The sequence below is a fragment of the Alosa sapidissima genome, chromosome 8, assembly GCF_018492685.1.
Source record: "Alosa sapidissima isolate fAloSap1 chromosome 8, fAloSap1.pri, whole genome shotgun sequence".
Lineage (NCBI taxonomy): Eukaryota > Metazoa > Chordata > Actinopteri > Clupeiformes > Clupeidae > Alosa > Alosa sapidissima.
Window position 1 is genome coordinate 29117316 of NC_055964.1, and position 18157 is coordinate 29135472.

The 18157-nt window shown below is 41.9% G+C and overlaps 1 protein-coding gene across 2 annotated transcripts in view; it reads right to left on the reverse strand.

Annotated features, from left to right (window-relative positions):
- LOC121715465 (metal transporter CNNM4) overlaps nt 1-17492 on the reverse strand; it is a 36359-nt gene extending 18867 nt beyond the window's left edge. The window contains exon 1 of one of the 2 annotated variants that reach the window (XM_042101239.1): nt 16027-17492. In XM_042101239.1, coding sequence (XP_041957173.1) covers nt 16027-17410 — 1384 coding nt within the window. In that variant the 5' untranslated portion in view covers nt 17411-17492. The remainder of the gene's footprint in view (nt 1-16026) is intronic. The other variant, XM_042101240.1, reaches the window with a different exon arrangement.
- Nucleotides 17493-18157: the final 665 nt, after the last annotated feature.

The window sequence follows — 18157 nt, forward strand, 5'->3', positions numbered from 1 at the left end:
ATTAATTTTGTTAATTGAGTTTTTGACCATCTAATTAGCATAAACAAAATGGCTGTCAAAATGGCGATTTTGGGCACTTTCTTCGGACGGGCATCATTATACCATGTAAATAAATTAATATTGTTCACATCTGTGCATCTCAGAAATCTCCCGTGGGCAATAAATAAAAAGTAAAGGCTATGAAAAATATAAAAATGCAAAAACAACTATTATTATGCTAATTAGCCTTATTATACTCTTGACTATGTTTACGGTCCTCTTTGGTAAAGAGTGTGGCCTGACTTCATTGGTAAACATCTTCTTCGTGGTGGGTGGACACATGTTTGGAGTTTAAAATCATTGGAGTTCCTTTGAACTACCGTTAACTACCTGTAACAAGCTAGCATCATATCCTTGATTCCAAATGGGAAAGATGGCCAGCAGTCACATGTTTCATTTGATTAGATCAGTGGTCCCCAAACTTTTTCTTCCGAGGGCCAGCTCACTATGCCTGGCTCCAAGAGAGGGCCAGACTCGGAGTAGTTCTATATCAGTAACCATAAATAGCTTAGTGCTGTGAACAACAGCAGTCTACCTTAGTTGAATAGTCTATTACATTTAATCATCGGCTATTGCAATTTAATACCATTGTTAGCTGTGTTTATATTGTCATCATGCCATATCAGTGTAAAATGAAATAATACTAATAAAAAAAAAAAACGTTTGCATTCCCAAAAGTATTAGCAGGGAGTCCCAAAAGTATATTTTATTAAAAGATGTGTGAACTCTGAATTCTGTGTCTTTGCATACACAGCTCAAGTTGTGAATATCCTACAAATAATTTAAAGTTCTCAAACTATGAGAATTTTATGAAGTGCTGAAGTGGTCTGAAATGACCACCATTCTAACTTTCAGTCACCTGATGAGAACTCCTTGTATGAACATTTGAACGAGTGAATAAAAAATAGAACTAATTATCCCAGAAAGTCCCAGAAATATGACTTGAATAGAAGTTAGTTAGTTATTAACAATTAATTGATACAATTTTAAAATACTTTGAGCACTGATGCAGTCAGCATAGGCCTCTAACATTGTTTGCAGGTAGGCTTACATTTCATTCTGTTTTCGATGGCAAACGCAAAACAGCGCCAAAACAACCACCGGTGGACAAAAACAGTAATACATGTGTCCTGTTAAGACTCGCCATAGAGAATGAATGGGGGAAATTGCGGAGGTTTTAGTTTGACGATGTTGTACTCCCGTGCGGGCTGGATGATATATACTACGGACATGTTTTGGGGGGCCACCCAAAATGAGGTGGCGGGCCGTAGTTTGGGGACCACTGGATTAGATTATCTAGATTAGATTCAACTTCATTGTCATCGTGCAGAGTACTGAAAATATATGAGTGTATGTGCAGTATGAACAGTATAAATATCAGTAGAATATCACTATGTTTAAGTGTAATAAAGTGTGTACTCCTTGTTGTCCCTGTGAAGGTTGCCATCGACATGGACACCTCAACAGGCACAGGCAAGGAGGCACCGGGGGGTGGTGGGGGGGGGGTGGGGGACCAGGACCAGGACCAGTGATGCGTTGAGCCGTTTTCACCATCCTCTGCCGTGCTTTCCAGTCGGAGGCAGAGCAGTTGCCACCATGTGACACAGTTGGTGAGGGTGCTCTCAATGGTGCAGCGGTAGAGGTTTAGAAGTTCACCAGGATCTGAGGAGAGAGGTTGTGTTCTTTAGTCTCCTCAGGAAGAAGAGATGCTGGTGAGCCTTCTTGATCAATGTAGAGGTGTTGAGGGTCCAAGAGAGGTCCACAGAGATGTGGACACCCAGAAACATGAACTGGTGACATGCTCCACCTCAGTCCTGTTGATGAGGATGGGGCTTTGTGTGCTAGCTTTTGACTTCCTGAAGTCCACAATGAGGTCTTTGGTCCTCTTGGTGTTGAGAGCCAGGTTGTTGTTGGTGCTCCGCGATGTTAGGTGCTGGACTTCCTCCCTGCAGGCTGTCTCATTATTGTTGCTGATGAGAGCAATCACCGTAGTGTTGTCTGCAAACTTGACAATGGTGTTAGAGCCATGTACAGGTATGCAGTTGTAGGTGAAGAGGGAGTAAAGGAGGGCTCAGCACACGCTGGTGTTCAGGGTGAGGGTTGAGTGGGTGAGGTTATCTAATCTAACAGACTGCGGTCTGTTGGTTAGGAAGTCCAAAATCTAGTTTCAGAGGGAGGTATTGATGTCCAGTTCACTGAGTTTGGTGATCAGTTTGGAGGGGATAATGGTGTTGAATGCTGAACTGAAGTCAATGAACAGCATTCTCACATAGGTATTGCTATTGTCAAGGAGGGACAGGGCAGAGTGAATTGCCGTAAAGATGGCATCCTCTGTGCTCCTGTTCTGGCAAATTCTCTTGAAGCACTCTATAGTGCAAACAAAATCTACCTCTGGGTACAAATAAAGTAACTTGAACTTGCACTAGTTATAAAGTTATTCATTTAGCTATGAATTCACAGGACATTCAATCATTTTACTAACACAAAGGTTATGAAGAAATGTGGGTAACACTTTATAGTAAAATGTACATTATCATGAATTCATGCATGAATTTATTCATGATTTATGCATTACTTCATTCCTTTATATCCTATGAATCATCAGGAATTTACATGAATTCATATACTCTCATTCATGATGACCTCATGTATGAACAACACATCAACTAAAGCATTAGATATGATGGGTATATCATTATGATTTATAATTTTTTTAAGCATGATCATCATGATTACATGAATTTTAGGATAATTGCTCATGCATTCATCATGTCTGTGGCCCCTCAACTAAAGTAGTGAATAATGACATGTGTTTAGAGAACTCCAAAGTTATGTTCAAATCAGAATTTGAGCGGTGATGACCACATTTTTGGCAGAAAAATAAAGTCATGATCATTGTTAATACATCATAATTCATAATGATGGGCCCACCGTACCTAATACTTTAGTAATGTGTTCATGTATGAGGTCACAAATGACAAACTATGAACTCAGTAAATTCCTGATGATTAATTAGATGAATGAATGAAGTAATACATAAATCATGAATTAATTCATGTATCCTTACCGTAAAGTGTAACTTACTCAGAGACTACATACATTACCAACCTAATTCGCTTCAATTATGTAAAATGTAATGTAAATCAGGTTTTATGGCCAAGTATACTTTGGTATACATGGAATTTGGTCTCTGCATGTATCCCATCCGTGAATTAGTGAACACACAGGTCACACATTGAAGCACACATTAACCTGGAGCAGTGAGCTGCCTTGCTACAGTGATGCTCGGGGAGCAGTTGGGGGGTTAGGTGCCTTGCTCAAGGGCACTTCAGCCGTGGATGTGGGCATGGGAGACTAGTGCTCAACCTTTCCACCACCCACATTTTTCCTACTGGTTGGGGATTGAACCGGCAACCCTTTGGTTTCAAGCCCGAAGATCTAACCAGTAGGCCACAATTTTAAACTTTACATTTCGTCACTACACATCTTTCTTGACCCTCAAAAAACATAACTCTCATTCTTCAAATACCGTGTGCCTGCTCAGTTATAACATTTTAACAATTACATTTTTCAAAGGTTTTTTTTAAGGTAATTAACATAGGCATAATACTAGATTTTTTTTCTTTTTTTCAGCCTGTATCCTTGATCTATTGGCCAAGGGAGATTTCTGTGAACAATATGAATTAATTTACATGGTATAATGACATCTGCCCAATGAAAGTGCCCAAAATCGCCATTTTGGCAACCATTTTGTTTATGCTAATTAGATGGTCATTAACTCAACGCTTGGGAACAGGGCTAGTTGGATTCAGCACACCTTAATTATGTTAAAAAGTCCTGTTCCCAACTTTTACTAAAAAATGCCTCTAGAAAGCACATATCTCAAAAATATCACCTGTCTATCTAAGCCCCTCTAGGGAAAAGACAGTCAGCGCCGAGAGCTTTTTTAGCTGAGCGCTGTGAACGCTGAACTTCATAGGATTTGTATAGAAAATAACCGCCGTTATCTCAAAAAACGCAATTGGGTGACACAGACCCAAAAGTAAACTGGAAGGGAAGGAAAACTGGGGGAACTGGGGACTTAAAAGGGAATTCCTTAATACAAAATTGGTCAATAACCACATTGTGTAAAACAATAATCACAATGTGTACAACAATATCCACAATGTGTAGAACAGTGACATTCAGAAGAAAAGAACATACCCAGATAAGAACTGGAGTAACAAGGAAGTTTTGTTTGTTTAATTACTGACAAGAGCATAACAACTAGACAAAACTCCTGAGCTTATCAATATAATTATAAAATGACATCATTCCAATGATAATGAATAATTAGCCTACTTCAGATGATCTTGTTTTCTCTGATTGCTTGTTTAATGGATTGAATGTTTTATTGTTGATTTTGTAAGGTGACCTTGAGTGTTCAGAAAGGCGCCCATAAATAAAATGCAGTATTATTATCTGCTACGACTGTTCATGTGAACTAGGCTAAACAAGTGTGAAATCTTGGGAAATATTTAGACTATGAATGAATGAATGCCCATTTTTTATATGAATATATAAAAAGACAGAATATAATGAAAGAAATTTAATTATATATTCATATGAAACACCTGTAATGAAATATACTGCTAAAAAAAATTAAGGGAACACTTACAGTTTTCCACAATTGTTAAAAACACATTTTTTGAAACCTTCCACCCTTTTCTCTATTTTCAAACTACATTCACAGAATGTCTGACAGTTCTTGCAAAATAAAACACTCGCCTCAAAAGTTTTACTAGTGCTCAGAACCAAACAGTTTCAGAGTACCGATCCAGTGTATGATTGAAGTATTCACTTAATGTTTTTGAGCAGTATATAATGAAACCACTTTCATCTCCCCACCCCCTGATGGTCCGTTTGAGTTGACTATCACACAGTGCATCGTCTCATTGAGTTGTAGAACACCCAATGTGTCATGACCAACACATGGCTCTTCCCTAAACACTAGTCTACAAGAGCTACCCAATGAAATGTACTTCCTTGTACTGTACTTGCAATCCTATATCCTTTCCTTATGAAAAACAAAACAAAACTGCCATTGACAGTGTGCAAGAACAAAACTCAATATGCATTTAGACTGGACTGGATGATTCACTAGTGCACACATATCCTGTACTGAAGGCTACTGGGGAAACAACTACAGAATAAAAAGAAAGAGCATCTACAAGGGGTATGTGTCTGTGGGCGTGTGTGTGCGTGTGTGTATGCGTGTGCATGTGCGTGTGAGTAAGCTTCCTACCCAAACAAACTGAATCTGAAACTCAAAACATCCACTGAAACTGCCCAAGTCAAGACCTAGCATTGGCTTGGTTGAGATCCATTCCAATGTCAATCTCTAATCTGACTTGTTGCATTTGGTTTGAAAAATAACTTTACAGATGATTTTTATAGGGATTTTATCGATTTTTATCCATTTTTATAAGGATGACATTTGGGAAGTTCAAGTAATGACTTGTCTGTGTCAGGCTAAAACCAGACATGCACGCACGCACGCACGCACACACACACACACACACGCACACGCACATGTTGGGCCAACCACACCAGGAAGGCTGCTGAGCTGGGGCCTGTACTACGAAGCGGGGTTTCTGTCTTATCTGGGTAACTTCGAGAGTAACTTGATCACGTGTGGCGTAACTTCCCGATTAACCCGTACTACGAAAGGTGGATAGGTTTTAACCGAGGTATGCTGCCATGGCAATTTACGCTGCATCTCAAACCTGCTCCGACCAGGTTATGTTCTTGGTTAACCCGAGGTTTCCGTTAACCACACCCTTTATAAGTACCACCCCTAACAATTTCTCCCGAGACATGTCGGCGTACCGGGATGATCCATACGACATTGGAGCGCAAATCGTGAGGGACTCTCTTCGCAGGGCGAGGGGTTTTAGAGACCGCCATAAAATATATATAGCGTACCCGGACGATATTCTCTATGAAGATATAGATTGTCAGGCGAGGGAATTCGTTATCTTTGTCAGATGATCTAGGAAGACGTCTCATAGCAATGCCCGTACGTGGACATTCATGTATTCAATCGGTGATGCAAGAATACTGTATGTCCGAAAATAAATCGGTAATAGGCCTACAGTATGCTGAACATCTGAGCAAGAATAGCCCAAAATAAATCGGACATAGCCTACAGTAGGCCTAATAAATAAAAATCACAATTTTAACAAACTTGTTGAATTGAATGTCATATTACTGTACCCTGCACATAAAGGCTACACATTTCCACAGCACCAGAATCCGACCGAATGCCTCCCTCAACCCCCTCCATAATCGGCCTTCCACTATTATTTGCGATGGCCAACTCCTCTGCTACTGTAAAACACTCTGGTGCCTTTCCTCCTACAGTAGTGTTCGAAGACACCTGTTTCTTGTTAGCTGTAAAACAGAGGCCAAGTGAAGGCTATAAGCTAGGCCTACATGATTTCATAATTAAGAAATATGAATGCAAGCTATAACTATATAAACCTATTCTGAATAATGTTTTTGTGTTTCATTTTCACCTGCTGCCATGTGCGTTTGGCAATGGTGTTGCATCTGAAATGTTCACAGGATTAGGCATAAACTAAATCAGTCAAGGGGGGCTACTTAAACATTCAATTATCCTTATTACTGTAATTTATATGCCCACTTCTGAATTGGGTTGCATCTGTAGGCCTTTCTATGAACTCAAATTAGGCTATTTAATTATTTCAACTCATTTCAGACATTCCGTAAGCTACTAATCCTCCGTAACACATATTTGAAGAACATGTGGGAATAAAACTTTACTTTTAGGCATTTAGGCTATCCGATCTGTAATACATTGCCAACAGCCTTGCTTTGCTCACTGCCGACGTATTTGATTTTTGTCCTAGAGTGGGTTTTAATTCCTCATCCGTAAAATAAGGTGATCGCGTCATCATTGAAAGTGGTGACTTGCGCTGCAACTCGCCCCTTTTATGTGAACGCGCACATGTTAACCCCGGCTCAACAAATCAACTTCATAATCAGCGTCGTAGTACCGATTAACACCATTTAAGATAACCAGGTTTTGTCAGCCCTGGTTTAACAAAGTAACCCTGGGTTACATCTGGGTAGGTTAAGCTCCCTTCGTAGTACAGGCCCCTGGTGTTGTGAGTGTGTTGGTGATCTCACACAGACCAATGTGTTGCAATGAAATAGCATCACAGAAAGCTGATCTGCTTTAAGTGCGCATGGGCATACCCACTCAAGCCAGTGTTGTAACATACACAGTATGATGATGACTGCATTTCATCACAGAATGAAATGCACACAGACATACACAGCATTGCTAGCTTCTGATTCTTGATTAGTTATGCACACCTAGGCTACGAATGTAAAGAGTCCTTTCCCTACTCCATTTGCTAGAAAGCGGTCTTCTTTTTTTGGTCTGGTTTTGGTAAATGTAGGCTTAACAGTTTGTCAACAAGCAAATTTCTCTTTCAACTTTCAAAACCAACAAATGGAAAATTATATGACTAAGACCAACACGCAAAAGGGAAACTGGCCTTGAAATGGAGATAGAGAGGCAACCAGAAAAGAGGGAGCGAGAAACAGACATAGATCAAGTTTCTTGATTTGATCTACCTTTATGATTGTATATTATTTTGATTCTCATGTTAAATATTTACTCTTTTTATCTAGGCCTAATAATTATTATTTTAATAACTTTTTTTTCCACTTTTAGCTTGTTGTTTAGATGTGGTTCACTTGTTTAATTGTAAAGCACTTTGGCTCAACCTCCTGTTGTTTAAAATGTGCTATACAAACAAAATGACCTTGATTTTGACCTGATTTGTGGTGACATCCCTCACAGACTAGTGCGACTCAGCAAAAATAAAGTGATGACAGACAGACTCCAGGAGGGAGGAAGAGGAAGGAAGGAGAAGAGTCAGAAGAGGAAAAGACACTTCAGAAAAGTCCCCAGACAGTTCATGCAGACACCACTCTTCCCTCTCCATGATCCTATTACAGCAAAGAGGCTTACGTCAACGCCCACCAATCACCACCCACCAACAAAAACACATCGATACTGAGGAAATAGAACCTGAAAGCTGTTACCATAACAGCCAAATGCAGAACACAAAGCTAAACAACAGCACACCACCAGGAGATTAGAGTTCCTGTACACACACTCACAGCTTACTTCAAACCCTCCAGACTACACACACACACAGACAGACAGACAGACACTGTTTCCTTCAACCCCTCGCCGCCACTACCACCACATACACACACAAATGCATCGTCTGGTAGGCCAGATCACATGACTGAATCCCCTCATGTCGGAGAGGAGGTCAAATGACTCTCCGTGTGTGTGTGTGTGTGTGTGTGTGTGTGTGTGCGTGCGTGTTTAGGGGGAGGGGGGAGATGGCACGGTTGCTGAGTCTGCCGGCGACCAGGAGCTAAAGAATGTGAGTGACTCAGCTGCGGCCACAGCAGCAGCACACCTGAGGGGCCCAGGCCCGACAGAGCTCCATAAAAATAGCCCTGCTCTCAGGCACAGCGGTGGCCCAGTCAACAGCACAGCACAGCACAGCACAGGGGCGCTCTCTCTCCTGACCACAAGCTCCCCATCTAGGCTCTGGGTCAACCTCCCTCACCTTAAAACAACGCAAGTCAAACTCCAGGAAGTTGAGAGACAAAGCCAAAGCCAGACAAAAACAAAAGTAGAAGAAGCAAATAAAAAAGAGCCGGGAGATCCTGCACTTGGCTTGCAACAGGCTGCCTTATCAACATGTCGGTTGAGAAATCATTTTACAGGCCCCTGTTCTAAATGTGTGTGTGGGGGTGTGTTTGTGTGTGTGTGTGTGTCTTGGAGTGAAAGCCATAGCAAGAACATTGAACACAGAGAGGAGGGAGTGGCAGCAGCCCAACCAAGACTGGGCGCAGCAACATGACGCCTTTCAGGTAGGGTGTACGTGTGTGTGTGTGTGTGTGTGTGTGTGTGTGTGTGTGTGTGTGTGTGTGTGTGTGTGTGTGTGTGTACGTGTGTGTGTGTGTGTGTGTGTGTGTGTTCACAGTGCCAAAGGGCACTCGCCGTGTGAGGACACATGACACAAAGGATCATTTCTGATGGGGGAGGAGACTCAAGAGCCACATGCACATAAGAGACTTCTGCAAAACTACAGAGATGGAAGTGAAGAGCCGCAAAACAGACGGGCATATTTCTTTCTGATTTCCCATTTTCAAGAGTTTTCTGCATTTATTTTAGGTTTCTATAAAGTTTTTATATTACTGGCACTTTATTAGGTGTTTTAACTCTGCTATGTCTTAGGGCACATGAAGATTGCAACTAAATTTGTTGTACTCCATGCAATGACAATAAATATATTATGACACTGACAGGTCATAATATATTTATTATGACCTGATATCAGGTCACAGGACAAGTCCCTTCACATGATAAGGCCCAATACAAAAGATATAATAGAAAGAAGATACGTTATTTGAGTACAGTCAAGGGCCATATAGTGTACACCAGATCTATTTTGAGACACTGTATAGAGTAAGTGGCAGGGAAATCTTGTTCAGAACTCTAAAAATATCCTCTGATATGTTAGTGTGTGTGTGTGGGTTATTCGCTGATTCATGTTCCTCGTAAACTGAGAAAAGTGGCCACCAACATCTTCTCACGACGGGAGAGCTTTGAGTTGTTGTCTGGAACAGAGTCAAGATCAACAACAGGAGGAGGCCGAAACAGACTGTTCTCAAAAACAAATGAACTGAGGCTAACTTTGTGAGCTTGACACATGCCATAAAACGCTGTGCGTTGTTTAGTTATTTCCCAACCCCAATGGGGGCTACCATCATCATAAATAAAACAACATAACATCCCTCTATGACCAAAGCAACAGGCCTTCGCTAAACTGATTTACCGTGTCATCTGCCAATGTTTACAATGTCTACTGAGAACTCAAGGGAGCACAGGGCTATGCTGTGTGACTAGACAATGAGCAGATGTGACTCAGTGTTCCCCATACATTGACTTATCTGTGGCGGCCCACCACAATATCAACATTGACCACCACACAATGATTTTCCATGTTGTACTAAATTGTGCGTAAATCTAGTTAGCATCATAACCACGCTGCGCTAATTTGTTAAAAACTGTTGCATTCAAGTTAATTCTGCAAACCTACCACCACAAATAAAATTTAATTCTGTGGGAAACACTGTGACTACTCCACAAAAGAATGAGTGAACACATACTGACTGTATGTGACATGTGACACAGTGACACACAATGAAGCCGGAGGGGAAACAGTGATCAAGCAATCAATTAATCCATCAAGTGATCAATCACTCTCACTCTCTAATCAGTATGTTCTATGGACATCTCAACAGCTGTTTGTTTCCAGGCGGTAGGCTACATTAAGCATTAAGGCCTTACTCCAAACTCCTAATGTGGCCTCACTGATGTATGAAGCATACTTCACTGTGGCTTGAGTGTTAGTTCAAATCTGGAACTACCTGATGTAACAATAGCAAGCGGGTACACCAACTGTGCAATGTGCAGTGAGTAAATCTCCCAGCCGACAACTTCAGAGACACACACTAGGTAGAGACAGACACTAGGCCTTGCTAGCACCCATGCGTTTGAGCATCCTCACTACACGCCCACCTTGAGCATCCTCACTACACGCCCAGTCTATCCAAGCAGCAGCAGGTTTGTGGGTTCAAGCCCGGGCTAAACAAGGCAGTCAACACAGCACAGGTTGCATGACGTGCAGTTGGGCCTTGAGACTGTCTGCATGTGGTTCAGTTGGGTGCGTCTGCTTGTGTTACAATTATGTGATTGTGCCTACTTGATAATAATAATAATAATAATAATATTAATAATAATAATAATAATAATAAGTATTATTTATATAGCACCTTTCTCAGACTCTAGGTCACTTTACAAATGTGAGTTCGATTTGTTTGTACTGGGTGGGGTTGAAAATATATGTTACATGTTACATATTGTATGTGCCGTCATGTGTTGCATGTTATGTGTGTTATATGTGGTGCTGTGCCCACATTCTTAGCTGTGGAGCATGGAGTGATGTGTGCTTATTGATTATCCCCCTGGGGAATCTATCTACGTCTGTAGACCAGGGCTGTACCGTGCCTACTGTGTATGCTACAAAAAAAATGAGTTACCAGCTTAGCACCGGTGACAAATGTTTTCTAGAGTGTAGAAGTTTGTAACTACATACCGATGCTAGAGATTTTATGGATTGTGCTACAAAACTATCAACCTCTGTAGCACCAGTGCTATGAACATAAAAAAAAGATATAATGTACAGCTCTGCTGTAGACCACAACTATCACCACTCCCCACCACTCAGCATGCTCCCTGAACCCAGATGGTAGCAACACTCTGTTGCAACACTCATAACATGACTACGACTAGACTATAGTCTACGTGTGGAGTGGACATATAATCCCATAACCAAAAAAACATGACACAACAGTAGGCAATAAAAACAAAAAGCTAATGTAACCTGGATCAGGGCAGTGTCAGGAGTGTTGTGCACACATAAAAACCTCATTTATGCTCAACAACAGACAAGTGAGTTGTGAGTTGTCCAGCAGCCCAAGGCTTGTGAAAATAACAATTTCATCTTTTAGGGGTGGAGTTAAGATGTTGCTTAAAGAGCTGACTTGCAAATACAACATGAATTTGTGCATACTGTGTGAATGAGTGAGTGAGTGAGTGAGTGAGTATGTAATGTATGTATGTGTGTGTGTGTGTGTGTGTGTGTGTGTGTGTAACAGAGGTCGTAATTCGTCCGCTGCTCACGGCCCTTGAACCCGCCACCTCGACACACACCGGCATGGGAGTCGAACGCTCTAACCACTGAGCTAAAAGCCCAGGCTTCCAACTCAGCAGTTAGAAGCGTTCTTAAGGTTAGGGGTGTGAGGATTTACATGGGCAACTAGCACACTAGCTCAGTTCGCCTCCGTTCCATGTGCACGCATGAGAGTGTGTGAGTGAGAGAGAGAAAGTGTGTGTGTGTGTAGGGGAGTTGCTGGAAGAGAGAGCTCATAACAAGAGGTGACCTTGAAGTCCCAGGGAGAGGTGAAGTGCAGAAAAACAGAGTTCTTTGCTCGGAGATGTCCAACAACAGCACCCTGTCCCACTACCCTACCACCCTGTCCACCGTGCAAAGTCCAACACATACAAGAAAATATTTTTCAGTAGAATAAGTAGAACACTCTGTAGCACACTATTCTTGGTCTCTTAGTGGCTGTGGACCCTTCCCTTGAGCACATATCATTATGTTACGAAGCACTAATGTAAAGTTGCCCCAGTGTATGTCAATGTCACACCCCTGCTCACCAAGATGGTGGAGGAGGCTAAGCTATGACAAAATCTGCTCCAAACCGGATACACATTTGTGTACAGATATCCATGTCCAGTGACCTATAACATGCATGTCAGTGGTGAACTAACATATCGTAGCTCGGAATGTAAAATTGCCCCATGTCTTACCCCTACACACTAGACAGAACCAGAGGGCTCTGCTCTAAACCATACATTGACTTATTTGTGGCGGCCCACCACAATATCAACATTGACCACCACACAATGATTTTCCAGGTTGTACTAAATTGTGCTTAAATCTGGTTAGCATCATAACCACGCTGTGCTAATTTGTTAAAAACTGTTGTATTCAAGTTAATTCTGCAAACCAACCACCACAAATGGAATTCAATTCTGTGGGAAACACTGCATGCAGATTTCCATAGGCCACAACTGTGTTCAATATATTAAACTATCCTCTAGGCAGCAGGGCAGCAAACAATCAATACATCAGTAAATTAGGTGTGAACTAAGCTATTACACAACTATTTTTGATAATCGGCTATTCTTTGAAATCCAACTGTTAAAATGTCAATAATCCAGGCTTCTTTACTCCTCTATGACAGAAAACTGAATATCTTTGGGGTGGGGGGGGGGGGATTGGGAAAACATTCTTGCACCATTTTCTGATATTTCACTGACCATGCAACTAAATGTTAGACCTAATCAAGATAATCAACAGACTGACGATAATAACTGCCTTACCCCTCAATGGTCAAAACCCCTAACCTGGACTCATGCCATAGGCAGGGGTGTAACGGTACACAAAAATCACAATTCGGTTCGTACCTTGGTGTTGTAGTCACTGTTCACTTAACTTTCCATATAGTAAGCCTCCAGTAAGTATTGCTAACATTCACTGACAATATTGCTGATGCTCAACACATGATCAACCTTCCTGAACACAGGAATAGTATTTTGAAAATGTGTCAAATGTGTTTTGGTGTTAATTAATTAAACTGACATATGGTTAGGGTTGCAAAATTCCGGGAATTTTCAAAGTTGGAAACTTTCCATGGGAATTAACGGGAATATATGGGAATTAACAGGAATAAACTGGAATTAATGGGAATAAACTGGGAATTTTTAATATGGCAAGTTAGTTTATAACAGGGAACTTAAATGTAGTGGACAAAACCCCATCTTGCAGCATAATATTAGTTAAAACAATGCGATTTAATGCAATTTCAGTCAGATTTCTACCCTGCACATAATCAAATCACATGCACACAGCAATCGGCATAGGCTGCTATACATAAAGGAAATCTATAGTGCATTCATATGCATGTATGGGGAACATTTTTCCAACCAATCAGATTTTGTTGTTGAGTGGTGTAGTGTATCTTGGGCAGTTCAGTGTTGCTGGTTTAGCACACTAGTAAACCAAAGGCAGAGAATGGGATTCCCGCTAGCATGCTAGCTAGCTTTTTATGCTAAGCTAAGCAAAAAACATACAAATCATATTGCTTATTACGAAACAAAATGTTAATGTTTGTATATGAAACAGTTTGTATGAATTACCTAAAATTCCATGTTAATTCCCGTAAATTCCAATTAATTCCCATAATTTCCTTTAATTCCATGAAAGTTTCCAATTTGGAATATTTCCAAAATTCCCCAGCTTAACTTCCCATGGTAAGTTTCCGGAAATTTACCGGAAATTTTCCGCCCCTTTGCAACCCTACATATGGTCCACCACCATTGGTTATGTGTTTGTGTGGAAACTCACATTTTAAACAGCAAAAAATTGGCACACAAAAAAGCCTACTGTTGATTACTGTTAAAGACTGCATTCGGCACATTCGGTACATCTGTATTGAACCTAATGTCCTGTACCTAACAAACCTGTATAAATATGTGAACCTTTACACCCCTACTAGGTTATGAAGCTCTGAATGCACAGTGCATGTCACACCTAAGGCAATGTCACACCCCAACAAATTTTGAGATTGGCACACAGGGCCAGACCTGGCTTGTTCTGTCTCAACTGTGGTGTGGATTTTTGCAGGCCAGTGTATATAAGTATATATACTCTTTTGATCCCGTGAGGGAAATTTGGTCTCTGCATTTATCCCAATCCGTGAATTAGTGAAACACACTCAGCACACAGTGAAGTGAAGCACACACTAATCCCGGCGCAGCGAGCTGCCTGCAACAACAGCGGCACTTGTTAAGTGAGGTGCCTTGCTCAAGGGCACTTCAGCCGTGCCTACTGGTCGGGGTTCGAACCGGCAACCCTCCGGTTACAAGTCCGAAGTGCTAACCAGTAGGCGACGGCTGCCCCTCAATATGTCTGTATCTTAAAAGGAGGAGGGTTGTGGTGCGGCCTACACACTGTTTTTAGATCCCTGACAGTGATCTGCTCAGGATTGCAAGACGGGGAAATCAATACGATAGCCTTGAGTTTGTAAACTTTGTGTAGCTTGCGGCCAAACAGCAGTGCCGAGACTAAATCCTGCAGAAAAGATCTTTTATCCACAGCCAACTATCGGAAAAGGGGCAGAATAATGTCAGACAAGAGTGTTTATTTTTGTGGGTGGGGGTGGTAATTGTCAGCTATTATCAGTTCCCCTCAGAGTAAAGGGATTTGACTGAACTGAGATCAGATCAAGGCCCACTGAAGGTCCCCTACTCAGAGTTTGCACTCATAGTAGTAAAAGTCTGTGAAAGCTGGTAGTGAGAAAGAAGGCACATTTGGAGAGAATCGCTGTATGGCCTGAGACCATCTTGGTCTCAGCATTAGGCTAGGCCTACTACTTCCATTTGGATCATTCCACGTCAGTTCAACCAGGGCCCACGCACTTAGGTCTCAAGAAATTCTGAAAAAATTACCAGGTGTACCTAAGTTACCCAGGAGACACACTGCAAAATTACTAATTTGGATGCTCTGAAAATGAGTTTGAAAATGAAATTTTTTTAGACTTGTAAAGTCTGCTGTTCAGACCCTGAAGGAATTTATTTTCTGTTCATTGTTTTTTGTGAGAGTGTTTCTACTTATCTCAGTAAGGAAAATAAATCAAGAGCCTATGTTGAGTACAAATATGTCTTCTGAAGGCTTAAACAGAGCCCAGCCAAAAACTCCAATAAAATTTGTATCAACTTTGAGGGACAGCTATGACCATGCAGGATTATCCAGACCAAACGTGACGATTTTGCTACATACTATTCCTATTTATGTACCAGCATGCAAAATTTGAGCCTCCTACATGGTTTAGTTCTTGCGCTGTGGGCTTGTGAACTTTGACAAAAAAAAGAGGCCGAACAAAATCGACACCCCCCTCTCCCTGTAAAATTGGCTGTATCTTGGAAAGTATTGATCTTACATAAGAGTAATTTTACAGTGTGTCTCCTGGGTAACATAGGTACACCTGGTAATTCTTTCAGAATTTTTTGAGACGTAAGTGCGTGGGCCCTGGTTGAATTGACGTGGAATGACCCAGTTCAGTACTTAGTTAAGTTAATCGAGATTCTAGGATATAGGCCTCGACTGATTAAGCACATTGCCATTTGTATTAAGAGGACACTAAGTGGGTCTTGCTTGACCCACAGCTGACTCTATAAAGAAAACACATGCTGACCTTTTTTGAACTCTTCCAACATGGAATCCAACTTGGTATCGTGGAACACGAAGTGGACCGGATGGTTGTAGAACTTGGTGATGGTTTTGAGGGTTGTGCAGTCATCGGGGTCCACGAAGGCCAAGTCCTTGACGAAGAGGATGTCCACGATATTAGAACGTTCGTCGTCAAACACTGGGATGCGCGTGTAGCCACTCTCCATGATCTCTGACATGGTGTTGAAGTCAAGCACAGCATCACTGCTGATCATGAAGCAGTTATTTACAGGGGTCATCACATCTTCCACGGTCTTAGTCCGAAGCTCCAAAGCACCCTGGATCATGTTAAGCTCCTCTTTCACGAGGTCGTTGTATGGCTCTGTCACTTTCAGCATCTCCACCAACTTCTCCCGATTGTAGACTGTGCCAATCTCCTGACCTAGCACACAGTCCAGTAATTTGCTGATGGGAAACGAAAGCGGGAATGTGAGTAACATGAATAATTTGGTGACCATGATGGTATTGGCGCCGACAGCCAGACCGTGACGAGAGCACAGAGCCTGGGGCACAATCTCGCCGAACACCACGATACCACTCGTGGAGGCAATCACAGCACCAAAACCTGACCCTATGAGGTCATCAAGCAGGATGGTTAGCGTGGTGTTGACTAACACATTTCCGAGAAGAAGTGAGCATAATAAGTAGTTTCCTTTCCTTCGTATGGGCTCTATTTTACGCGCATATTTCCTCTCTTTGTCGGTACCACAACTTTGAACGATTCTGAGTTCCATTGGATCCAAAGCCATAAGCCCAAGATTCAGCCCACTGAACATGCCAGACAGAACCAAGAGGAAGCATATGAGTATAATCTGAAACCACAAGGGAAGTAAACTCGCTTTCTCCTCGACCACCTGTAACCAACCGTCAGGCTTTCCCAACTGGTACCACTTACCATCTTGTTCTTGTCTGACACACAAACCATATTCCTTGTGTGGCTCGTTTTTCCGAAGCTGTTTAATTTTTAGGCTCAGTACCGCGGCTGTACCCTTGACATTTGCGGTCATGTTAGTCCAAATGACAATATCTTTGGTAAAATGTGCACAAGTCCTGTTAAAGTCACCATTGTCATCATCGTCGTCGCCGTGTTCCGTAAACTTAATATCTGCCCAGGTGTCATTATTGATCTGTAGTCCGTAGAGTCTGAGAAGGATGTGAGAGTCCTCGACTACCTGGATGATCCCCTGGTCTGTGACCGTCGCCTCCTTGTCGCTGTGTAGCAGCCGCATGCCAAAGATTCGTCTCTCATTGACCTCGGCAACCGCTGTCCCCGAACATTCACCAAATCCAGTCCATAAGAAAACTATAACAGTGAGAATATACCCCTGCCCACTCCATTCTGTCGCCATGTTTGTTTCACTCTCTGTGAAATGAGACTTGACGTCACCTAACCATTTCACATGGCCCGCCCGTCATTAACATAATACCACCGCGACTCCTATCTGCATTCGAGACGTCAGAAATAGATCGAGCCCACCACGCTGGTTAATTTTAAGGTGGACTGAAAGCTTTTAAGGTGGACGGACGTTGTTGTTCTGTTTTTGACGCATTAGGGCCGTTTTCAGGTGCTTCACACACACCATAGCGTGTGTCTTCTCTGTAGGAACTGTCCCTGTATATTCTGGAACTTTTACAGGGGTGTAAATCCCTGCTTAGGGAGACTTTTGAGCAGCCCTGAAACTAGGTGGCTCCTGCAGTGGTCTGAGACGTAGCCTAAACGAGGCGTGAGCGAGATTTGAGTGGAAGTCAAAGCACATAACCCTAACCCTTGACAGGGCAAGACACAAGAGGGCATATAGCCGTATTCCCCAGTCTGAATCAGATCAGTCACTATTTAGCTATGGATTTATTGTAGGCTAATTTTACTTTGCTTATTATATGGAGACCTATAAGAATGCATCATGAAAATGAGTGATGACAGACTAGGGCACACTGATGAGCCAGTTCTTGTGTGGCACTATATCCCCCTCTTGTGGTTAATTGTGAGACATGCATCTGCTTCTTGTCAACAAGGATAGTCATTTTTGTGTGTTCCATAACCATAAAGTGCTTTTATTGGGACATTTCACTGTCAGAATAAAACAAAACACACAGAG